The sequence below is a fragment of the Hemiscyllium ocellatum genome, chromosome 12 (genome assembly GCF_020745735.1).
Source record: "Hemiscyllium ocellatum isolate sHemOce1 chromosome 12, sHemOce1.pat.X.cur, whole genome shotgun sequence".
In the NCBI taxonomy this organism is placed as follows: Eukaryota; Metazoa; Chordata; class Chondrichthyes; order Orectolobiformes; family Hemiscylliidae; genus Hemiscyllium; species Hemiscyllium ocellatum.
Window position 1 is genome coordinate 29,458,428 of NC_083412.1, and position 12,183 is coordinate 29,470,610.

Genomic DNA, 12,183 nt, shown 5'->3' on the forward strand with positions numbered 1-12,183 from the left:
AGGCAAATCGTCCCTGTCTATTCCCAGATGTAAATGCAAATTTCATTTCTTCAAGTTTGCAGTTACTAATTTAAAGCGAAAATTTTCAAACATTTGAAGGCTTTCCAATGTGTGATGCTCCTTCACTGAGCAATGAGAGGATGTGAGGCTACACTAAGCATTAGAGAAGTAGCATTCCCTTAGACAGGATTCTAACTTGGGATAACACTAAGGAATGAACCTGTGTAGCTTATTTCTTAAATAGCAATATGTTTGTAAATTGTTCTTGTATTTCGAATGAATTATCAGCCGTGCAACATGTGTGCCCTCAGAATTGTTTCTTTCTCTTTCCTTTCCCACAACATGTACAATGAAGGAAAGTTCTTGGCAGCTTTACTAGGTGCCTGGTTAGACTCTAAAATTGGTGCCAGTGCCATGAATCTCAGATGGTCTCAGCATTGGCAAATACCTCTGCCATTGCTGTGTGGAAGGAAACACAAGTGGGGCACTAGAGGGATGTGGCAGATAGCTTATGAGGTGATTTACAGAGAATAGCCTGTGAAAAACTCACTAGGCATAACTTGAGAAATCCTACATGAAACTAAATTTAGTGATACATTACGATTACTTTGTTAGCCTAGTAATTTCAAGATTTGGACTCATGATCTACAAGCGTATTTTCAAATCCCTCCATAGTAGATGGAAAATGTGTGTTGGAATTTTTCAAAATTTTACTTGGGCTGGATAGAGTAGATTGTGTGAAACATTTTCTCATAAAAGGATTAAGAATGTAAAAAATCAAGTGAATCATTAAAGAAGCAAATGTCATGTGAGAATAGCTTTTTCACATAATGAAAGAATCAGGTCTGGAATGTATTGTCTGGAAATGCAATGGAGGCAAGTTCAGTTGAGGCATTCAAAAGGGCAGTAGATGATTATTCAAGTAGAAAAGCTAGGAGAATGCCCCTATTTCATAATGCTCATTTAGAGAGTCGATGCATACACAATGGGCCATATGTCCTCTTTCTAAGCTGTAACACTTAGGTGCTTGTGAATGTGGGGCTTAGTGAGATGGATGATGAAGACATTAGGAATCCTTTTGTGATTCTGCGAACAGGAAAATGGAATGGAATTTTGTCAGTTATACTTATGGAAAGTTTTGAGTTTGCAGAAACCAAGACACAGGTACAGTGACATCTTCAGAACTACTGAGATGGAGAAGCTACAAGAATGGATTAGGGACCTTACAGGAAGCAGGATATGAGAAAGGGTAGTCACAAAGTAGCTGTAGGACATTGTCAAGGGCATTCAACTTGTTTGAAAATTCTAGAGTTGCTGCCCAAGCTAGTTCAGAATTAATATTCAATGTTCTCAAGTCTGTGGTTCGCATGCTATTGTACAAGCTGAGCTAGGTCTCAGCCAGGGTAGTGCCAAGAGAACATGAGCACAGTATCATTCGTCAGAATACTCTTTAGCTTTTTCTCTTTCATGGCATGTCGGTGCAAGGAAAGGCATACGTTTGTTGCAAATCTGTATTGACATTTAGACCGCTGCGGTGAGTTGCTGTCTTGGACCTCTGCAGAAGAGTTCCAAAGTTTTGTTCCATCAACAATGAAGGAATGGTGATGTAGTAACAAGTTAAGATGGTGTCTGGCTTGGAGGGTAACATGTAGGTAATGGTTTTTGCATGTATCTGCTGCCTTAAGGCTTTCTATGTGATGGAGATGATGGGTTTGATCTTATAGATGGTGCACACTGCTGCTATTATGCATTGGTAGTAAAATATTGAATATTTAAGATTATGGATGGGGTGTTGATAAAGTGTTGGTTGACATCCCATCCAGCAATTGAACCATTCATTCATGGCCAACACGGTGACACTGCACCAGGGACCCAGATTCAATTCCAGCCTTGGGCAACTACCTGTATGGAGTTTGTATGTTGTCTGGGTTTCCACTAGGTGCTCCGGTATCCTTGCATACTCTCAAGGTGGTTAATCAAGTAGTCTTGTTAAATTGCCCCATATGCAGGCTAGTTGGATTAACCATGGTAAATGCAGGATTGTGGAGATAGGGGATCTGGGCTGGAAAATCTTAGGAGGGTCAGTGCAGACTTGGGCTGATTGCGTCTACCTGCACTATGGGAATTCTATGATTCTTTGACTTTAGACTGCTTTGCCCTAGATCGTGTCAAATCTCTTATTTTATCAGTATCCTACCCATCCAGGCCAACAGAAAATACTTCATCATGCAATAATCCAAAGTGATTCTACATATATATCAAGAGCAAGGGGGTAACTAGAGAGCAGGTGGGGCCTGTTAAAAATCAAGGAGGTCATCTTTATGTTGAACCTCAGGATATAGGAGGGATATTAAATGAATAATTTGCATCATATTTTACTGCGGAGAAAGAAATGGAGTCTAGAGAATGCAGAGAAATAAACTTTGATGTTTTAAAATAAGTTCACATTACAGAAGAGGAAGTTCGGGAGGTCTTAAAGTATATAAAGGTGGATAAATCTCTGGGATCTGATCTAATGTATCCCAGGACATTGTGAGAAGTAACAGAGGAAATTGTGAGACTCTTTGCAGAAATATTTGCATAATCTATAACTATGGGTGAAGTGCCTGATCACTGAAGGGTGGCCAATGTTGTACATCTGTTTAAGAAAGGTTGCAAGGAGAAACTTGGGAAGTGTAGACCAATGAGTCTGACTTGGGTTGTGGGTAAATTATTGGAAGTGATTATAAAAGATAGGATTTATGGACATTTAAGAGAGGCAAAAATTGATTTGGGATAGTCGTCATGATTTTGTACAAGGAAAATCATGTCTCACAAACCTGTTTGAGTTATTTGAGGAAGTTACCAAAAAGATTGATGATGGCAGTGCAGTAGAAATTAGTTATTTGGATTTTAGTAAAGTCTTTGACAAGATTCTGCATGGTAGACTAATTAACAAAATTAGGTCCCATGGGATTCAGGGTGAGCTTGCCAATTGCATACATAATTGGATTAATGGCAGAGATAGTAATATTGAAGGATTGTTTTTCCAACTGGAGATCTGTAATCGGTGATATTCCACAGGGATTTGTTCTGGGTCCTCTTTTGTTTTTCATTTATATAAATGATTTAGATGAGAGTATAGAAAGCATGGTTAGTTTGCAGATGACACTGAAATTGGTGGCAACGTGAACAGTGTAGAAGGTTTTCTAAGATTACAAAGGAATCTTGATCACACGGCTCAAAGGGCTGAAAAATGACAGATGGAGTTCAATCTGGATAAATGCGAGGTATTCGATTTTGGTACACCAAACAAGAAGTAGGGCATACACAATTAGTGGTAGGGCCTTGGGTGGTGTTGCCGAACAGAGGGACCTAGGAGTGCAGGTACATAATTCTTTGAAGTTTGCATCACATATAGGCAGGGTAGCTAAAAAAGTGTTTGGCACCCTTGCCTTCATTGCTCAGTCCTTTGAGAATTGAGAAATCATGTTAAGGTTGTACAGGAAATTGGTGAGACCTCTACTAGAATACTGTGTCCAGTTCTGGTTGCTCAGTTATAGGAAGGATATTATCAAGCTGGAAAAGGTTCCGAAGAGATTTATGAGGATGTTGCCTTGTTTGGAAGATTTGAGTTATGAAGAAAGGCTTGATAGACTGAGACTATTTTCTGGAGCATAGGAGCTTGCGAGGCAACCTGATAAAAGTTTATAAATTAATGAGAGGTATAGATCGAGTTAATAGTAGATGTCTTTTCCCTAGAATGAGAGATTTCAAGACTAGGGAGTACGTTTTTGAGGCGAGAGGAGAGAGATTTAAAAAAGACATAAAAGACAATTCTTTTAAAGAGAGGGTCGTTCGTGTGTACAATGAACTTCCTGAGGAAGTGGCAGATGTGGATACAGTGTTTGTTTGGTTGTTCCATTTCAATTGTGGATCAGTGATACCTTCCAGATGCTGATTGTTGGTGGTTCTAAAGCGCAGAAGAAGGCCTACATCTTGCCTACACTGGCTGTTTCAGCAGATTTCATTACTTTGTAGCAATTTCCTACTTTCTCCCCATACACTTGGAAGTTATTTTTTATCCAAATAATCATTCAGTACCACCTTGAATGCCTCAATTGAATTTTCCTCCTCCACATATCTAGACAGTTTATTCTATACCTTGACTACTTGCTGTGTGAAACAGGTTTTTTTTCTCAATCACCTTTGCTTCTTTTGCACGTCACTTTAAATCTATGTCCTTGTGCACTCATTCCTTTTATGAGTGCGTGCATCTTTTCTATAGGTACTGTATTCAGATTTTGTGACAAAACTCATTTTGAAAAACTCTATCAAATTGTCTTTTAACCTTTTGTCCAAAGAGAACAGTCCTAACTTAGTCAATCAATTCTCCTATCTGAAGTTTCCCATTCTTGGGAATCTGCGCTCTTTCCAATGCATTCAGATCTTTCAGTGGCACCCACATATGTACACAATCCTCCAGCTAAGTTCTAACAAGCATCTTACAATAAAGGGAAGGTTATTGACAAAGCAATTGAAGATGTTTGGACTGAAACAATCCAACAGCTATTGTGAGGCTGGGATGATTAGTCTCAAAGAACAACAACCATCTTTCTTTTTGCTAGCTACAACTGTAACTAATTGGGGATATCTCCATTGTTGTAATTTCAGAAAGGGAAAATACCTCGGAAAGAATATGTATTTCAGGGAGCTTTTCATTTCACTAACTGCTACTGCCATATTCATTTTGTTGCAAAGCTGTAGATTATTTTCTGTCCTATGTTACCACAATGAATCAGACAGAAATGCATTGCATTTCCCTTGATCCACACAAGTTCACTGAAGAGTTTGACTCTGACTTTGTAGTCACTGTTATATTGCTTTGCTTTTCTAAATTTAATATCATTAAATATTAATTTAGTTGTAATATTGCACACAATTTGATTCAACAGTAGTTGATTTCTGTATTATCATGATAGTGTAGTGATAAAAACAGAGTGTTTTGTACCATCAATATAATTATACAAAGTTTCATCTCTGAACAGCATAGATCCTATGACATTTTTATTTCATTACAGCAACATTGGTCTTTGAAGTCAGTCAGTGAGTTAACTTGCAAAGTATTTGAACAGATCCTGATAATCCTAGAACAGAGCTGCTGTACTGTGTTTATGCCAAATTGAAATATTTTGCAACACATTAATAATTGCAGTGTAGTTGTGGTAATCTGTCTTTCCCATTCAATGACAAATCGTGATATTAACTGATGTCATTGACATCCATTTAATATTTTGTCAGTGTAATGAAGATTTAGCGCTGTATTTCTAGTTGATTGTCTTATCTTCAATAGTGTGTGTTCAAATGAGTTGGATGCTCAACCGTAATCACATTGAATATGAGGGTAGAAAGGTTGAATGGCCTACTTCTGCATTCCTTTCTTTTGGTTAAAATTATTTTTGGGTAATGGTTGTGATTGGTTTGCACAGCTTTATATACACCAATAAGGAAATCTCTCTCTTCACCTTGTCAAACCATGGTATTGTGGTCAATACTATTGTTTAAATCTGAAAAGACGTCTATCTATTTGAGTTATCTGGGAATATTGATTTTCATCCTAGTTTTCACAATATCTCCAATAGTTGCCACACTGAACTTCTTTATAAGTGAGGTCTATTCAAGGACATCAGGTAAAATGTCTACCTGTTGAACCTTGCATCCCAAAATTCAAAGATGATCTAATATTTCCCAGTCTAAGAATAATAGAAGAGTACCATGAATCAGTTACCATCTTTCGTGTCTTTCTCTGTCCATTATTCTTGCTAATTTCTAAAAATTTTTAGTCATCTGCCATAACTCCCATTGAAACAAAAAAAATGTGAAGGCCACAAAAATAACTCCTGAAACAAACAGTTAATCAGCTTCTGTATAGAGAGTAAAAAGTTTAGATTTTTGGGCCCCTGCTGATCTTCAACATTTACTCTGCAGAAGAAAATATCCTGTGGCATCCTTCTACCTTAGAAGGAAGCCAATACCAATTCACTCTTTTGAGTATGACTTCTATCTCACCTTCTGAAACATTCTAGATGTTGAAAGATTCTAAGATATAGAAAAACTCATGTCCCTCTGTAAGATCACTTTGTCTATATCTAGATCAGTAAATGAAACAATGGCTGTTGGCACTGTGAATTAGAAGCAGAAAATAAGAAATTATAACAAATTGCTTGAATTGAAAAGCTTGCACCATAGTCTGAATGGCCTTTTTGTGTACAATAATTCATCTGATGAGCAATAAGTAGAAGTGAGGAAAACTTATTCTCATCATGGATGAGTTTCATCATTAGAACACGGATTAATTTGTTATGAAGATGAACATTTATTAATAACATTTGTTATGAATATTTGTATTTTCACTTCTGTTTCCTGATTTGAAATGATTGGAATATGACATTTTTTTCTCTTGAATGAAACCTGAAGTGCATCTCGGACTGTGGGGTGTTGTGAGTCAATCCTGAATCACCTGTCAAAAGTAATCAGATGACATTTTCTGTGTGTGCAGCTTCACATGTAACTAATATAAGTATATTTTATCTTGAATGTCTCTGTTTCTTTTCATTTTTGTGGGTTATACAGAAAAGAAAATTATCTGAGGAAATAAAATTTTATTTTGAGATTTACTTTAAGAAGAAGCCTTCAGGCAAGTTCAATTTAGTCCTTTAAAATATAATTTTGTTTTAGCCAGGATGTAGATTCTTATAATGGTCTACCTTTTAAATTGATGTTGTCACTTCCATTAGTTTGCTCATAAAGAATACTGAAAAATTTAGTTTACCACTGAGCTGAATTTTTTATTTTCCTTTAAATTTAACAGTACCTGTGATCCCAGCAATATTGTTTTCTAATGTTTGAGTTGTTCTCTTCCTAATGCTCTGTGCCCAATACTCTTAGACAGATTAAGCATTTTGCTATCTGTCTAAATATTTCTGGTAAAGTCGTCTTGCAGTTTATGGATCTTTAAATATGTTTGTTGGATTAAACTGTTGTAGATTAAAAATAACTGGTATATTTTAATAAAATATTTACTATCCATTTACATGATATTTTCCTGCAGATTACCGGAAATTTTGTTTTCTATTTTTGTTTTTTTTTATCTTATTGTTTGTGTAGACAATGCAGTAGAAGATTTTTATGGCACTGTAGCTACATCGCGAAGATCATCATTCCGAATATTTTCTCCTGATTATACTCTGACTCGGGTGAAAGATTGGTTGTTGGGTTCAATGCAGTGTGATCCTTTGAAAATCTGCCCAGAATATCTACTGTGTTCTAAAAGTGGACCTCTACAGGGTATTCTACTTAACTGGCATCCACAAAATCCTTTCCAAGGAATTTTAACAGTACTTTGCAGGTATGTATTCCATCTTTTCTGCATCAAAATTTGTCTGTATCAGTTATTAGCTCACCATTGGAGAGTTCAAAATGATTTTATATAAATCTTCAAGCGATCACGTAAGTAAATTTGGAGCAATGAAGTTGTATCAGTCCCGCAGAACAGATCTCATTATATGTCAACATCGAGAAGCCTTCCAGTTATTACACATCAAGCACCTGCTGAGAGACGAGAAAATGAGAAGCAGAATGAAATTGCACCAGCTTACTTTATGTACAATGTCAAATAATACATAAAAATAATTTTAATCTCATTGCATGGTTCAGATGATGGTTATATTTCCTCCAAATTCACTGTGTTTTGATGACAACTGAATCCATAAATACTAAAATAACTCCATAGAGACCGGTATCATGTCACCAAGTCATCCTTTTATTGACACATGAACAGTTCTTGAATGTAGTCCTGCCTCATACAGAGTCAGGCACTAGAATGTCAGTCTGACACTCACCCTTTTTGTATGTCAGCCAGGGCTCGCTGATTGGTTCAGATTAACAGCATCAATCAGGGAACTCATTCTGTGATGTTCAGCTGGCTGACTTGTTAAATTCAAGTAAAATGAGTAATTGGGGGCCCCCTTGTTGTAGAGTGGCAGTGTCCCTACCTCTGGACCAAGAGGCCCAGATTCAAGTCCCACATGCTCCAGAGGTGGATAATACCTTCTCTGAACAGGTTGTTTAGAAAAATAGGTTACATGGCAAAATAAGAGTAATCACCCAAGTAATCATTATTCAGTTTTTTTTCAAATAGTACAATACAGGAACAGGCCCACCTCATGTTTGCTGACTATGATTCCAGCACCGAGGTTGATTCAGACCCAGGTTCGATTCCACCCTTGGGCAACTGTCTGTGTGGAGTTTGCACATTCTACCTGTATCTGTGTGGGTTTCCTGTGGGGGCATTGGTTTCTTCCCACAGTCCAAAGATGTGTAGGTTGATTGGCTACATTACCCATAGTTTTCAGGGATGTGTAGGTAAATGTATTCGCCATGGGAAATGGAGGGTTACAGGAATAGAGTAGGGATGATGGTTTTTGGAGGGTTGGTGTGGACTTTATATCCAAATGCCCTGTTTCCACACTGTATAGATTCTTTGTTCTAATCTCGCCTGCTTGCACACAGTCCATCTCAGTCTATCACCTTGCCTGTTCGTATTTCTGTCTAAATATCTCTTATACATTGTTTCTACCATCTCCCCTGGCAACGTGTTCCAGGCATCTACCTCTCTGTGTGGGGGAATAAAAATCTTCCTTTACGCATCTCCCTTAAAATTTCTCCTCCTCTCCTTAAACCTATGCCCACCGGCATTTGAAACTTCTACCCTGGAAAAAAGACTGAATATCCAACCAATTCATGCCTCTCATAATTTTGTATGCTTCTATCAGGTTACCCTTAGCCTGCAATGTTCTATTGAAAACGATCCAAGTCTGTCCAACCTCTAATTTATAGCTAGTACACTCAATTCTAAGGAACATCCTGGTAAAACTCTTTTGCATTCTCTATAAAGTCTTCATGTCCTTTATCACGTGGGGACAGAACTGCACACTCTCAATACTCCAAGTGTGGCCCAACTAAAGTCTTACACAGCTGCAACATGACTTACCAACTCTTAGATTCAGTGCTAGGAGAAAGTAGGGAATGCAGATGCTGGAAAGTCAGAATCGAAAAGTGTGGCACCGGAAAAGCACAGCAGGTCAAGCAGCATTCGAGGAGCAGGAGCGTCGATGTTTTAGGCATAAGCCTTTCATCAGCTGTACACCACCTTTACCACCTTATTCATTTTATGTTGTCACTGTCAACTAGCTATGGACTTGCACCCAACATCCTTTTGTATATCATTGCTCCTAAGAGTCCTAACATTATCTGTATACTTTCCACAATGCATCACCTCACAACATGTCCATATTAAATTCCAACTGCCATTTCTCTGTCCAGCTGATCTATACCCTGTTGTATCCTTTGATAACCTTCCTCACTATCAACAACTCAGGATGGCATGGTGGCTCAGTGGTTAGCACTGTTGTCTCACAGCACCAGGGCCCTGGGTTGGCTTCCCACCTTGGGCGACTGTCTGTGTGTGGAGTTTGCACATTCTCCCCGAGTCTGTGTGGGTTTCCTCCAGCTGCTCCGGTGTCTTCCCACAGTCCAAAGATGTGCAGGTCAGGTGAATTGGCCATGCTAAATTGCCCATAGTGTTATTAGTCAGGGGTAAATATAGGGTAGAGCAGTGGGTTTCTCTTCAGAGGGTTAGTGTGGACTTGTTGGACCAAATGGCCAGTTTCCGTAAGTATGGGGAATATTGCATGCAAAATGTATACGATGTGCAACATAATTTTCTGAACCAGCCTAACCACTGCTCTATCCTCAAACATTTTTGCCAAACCTCAATCGACATTGTGAGACAAGACCTCCCCAGTATAAAGCCATGCCGACAATCTTAATAAGTTTATTATTTTCCAAATGTGAGTAAATCATATCCCTGAGAATCTTCTTCAGTAATTTCCCAACCACCGATTTAGGCTTGCCAGCCTATCATTTCTTGGATTATCTGTGTTATAATTAAATAAAAGAACAGCATTGGCTATTCTCCAGTCTTCTGGGACCTCTCCAAGGACCAGAAGAGGATTCGAAGATCTCTAAAGGTCTCAGCAATCTCTTCCCTTGCCTCTTTCAGTGACCTAGGATAGATCCCATCAAGCCCTGGGACTTATCCACCTTAATGTTTTTCAATTTACTGAATATCGCCATTTCATTAATATTGACATGCCCCAAATATTAACATAAACCTCCCTAATCTTAGCATCATGCACGTCCTTCACCCTTGTGAATACCGATGCAAAGTACCTTACCTCATTCCTCTGGTTCAATACATAGGTTCCCTCTTTTGTCCATGAATGGATCTATCCTTTCCCTAGTTACCCTCTTGCTCCTAATAAATGTGTAAAATGCCTTTGCATTCTCCTTCATCCTACTTTCCAAGAATATTCTAAGGCTTCTTTTAGCACATTTCTGTTTCCTTTATACTCCTCAAGAGCTTTATTTGATTTCCGTTTTCTAAATCTTAAATATGCTTCCATTTTCTTTTATGTGCCCTTGAAATGTAAAATAATATTTCTTTAAAAACCATTGAATAGGACACTTATTGCAAAACAAATTTATTGAATCAATGGCTTTATTTTTGGCATAGTCATTGTACATCAATTAAGTTGAGAATCCTTTTATTGAGATAACCATTTTACCCTTACACTGGCCCCCATTGTGCCCTCTTTATCCTTAGTTCTAAAACTCAGAAGATTAATGCTTAATCCTAATCCAGGATTTGAACATATTTTCATGGCTAACACTTCAATACTAAAATAAACTTTGTCCATTCCAGTCCAACACTGGCACCTCCACGTCATAACTTCAATACTAAGACAGTCCTTCTGTTATTATATGTGCTGTTTATCAGATGAGCTGTGAAATTGAGGCTGTATCTCCCTATTCAGGTGCAGGTAAGGGAAAAATAATAATCCCATGGTACTTTGAGGAGGAGCAGGCATTCTCCTGAGTCCTGGGCAATACTGATTCATCAGCCAACAGCACCAAAACATCTCTCATGCGGTGCTCATGGGACTTGTTAACAAATTGCCTACGAAACAAGTGACAATATTTCAATAGACAATATATTGCTTGGCTGAACTAGACTTTATGTTCTCCTGAGGTCATAAAAAGAGTTACATAAATACAAATTTAGTTCAAACAATAATGTTGCTAATATGTGTCTCACCTCAATTAGTTCTGTTTCTTTTTTCTTCACAGAAACCAATCGTTTTTGCTGATGTTTCTTCATGGCCTAATTAAAATCCTTCCACAGGGTTGTGTAGTAACCCACGTTAGTGCTGGGACTGAAGATCAAATTGTGGACATGTTGGGGTGTGCTCTTGAGCAAGAGTGTCTTGCCTTCAGAAATGTGATCACTTCTGCTATCTCTGAAACTGAGAATGCGTTCACAATGAGAGCCAAAACAGAGAAAAAGCAGAATATTTTGGTTCATACTCCCTTATTAAATAGTGAGGAAAAGGTACAAGAGTACAGAGCAAAGTTTCAAATTGAACAAGAGCAAAGTACTTTGGGGATGAACCTGTCAATCACAGGCTTTCAGTACAGAGAAATTACAAAGAAATTGACTGATGTGCAGCTGAACACTGATAGCTCTGCATGGAGACTTGGTAGGTTCTACAGTTCAGTTTATATTTAATAATTAAAGTCAAATTTCTATGAATTCATCAGAAAAATGCATTCGATAAGACAGAAAGAACATCTTTATTTGATCTTTCCATTGTTTTACCACATTTGGCATGCTGGTGCTAAAGTACTTTGTCATGCCACTAAAGCAATTTTTACTCTTGTGCAAACAGACACATGGGATACAGTATAAGACAAACGCCTGATCTTGGTTCCTCTGAGAAGAAAACTTTGAGCTCTAATACTTCATTAAAAAGTTGTATTTAACATTGTATTTCATAAGCATAATTTGTATCGGTTATAAATTTTACATACAATTTAATGTATTTCTGGTATTTGCGTGTCTTTCTTTATGTATTATCCAATCTCCATAGAAAGTTACTCAGACAATAACAAGTACACAATGAGCAATATGTTTATGCCACAGATACCTGGCACATACCAATACAGTCTATCTCAAGAGATTAACACTTTATTGCAAATCATTAAATTTGAGATGGTAACTGAATTCAATTTTATTTTTGTACA

General features: G+C 37.7%; 1 protein-coding gene across 3 annotated transcripts in view; it reads left to right on the forward strand.

The window, feature by feature from the left end:
• The window catches only part of fancb (FA complementation group B), a 37,761-nt gene extending 25,811 nt beyond the window's left edge, over nt 1–11,950 (forward strand). For all 3 annotated transcript variants that reach the window (XM_060833463.1, XM_060833461.1, XM_060833464.1), the window contains exons 8-9: nt 7,147–7,387; nt 11,230–11,950. In XM_060833463.1, coding sequence (XP_060689446.1) covers nt 7,147–7,387; nt 11,230–11,668 — 680 coding nt within the window. In that variant the 3' untranslated portion in view covers nt 11,669–11,950. The remainder of the gene's footprint in view (nt 1–7,146; nt 7,388–11,229) is intronic.
• Nucleotides 11,951–12,183: the final 233 nt, after the last annotated feature.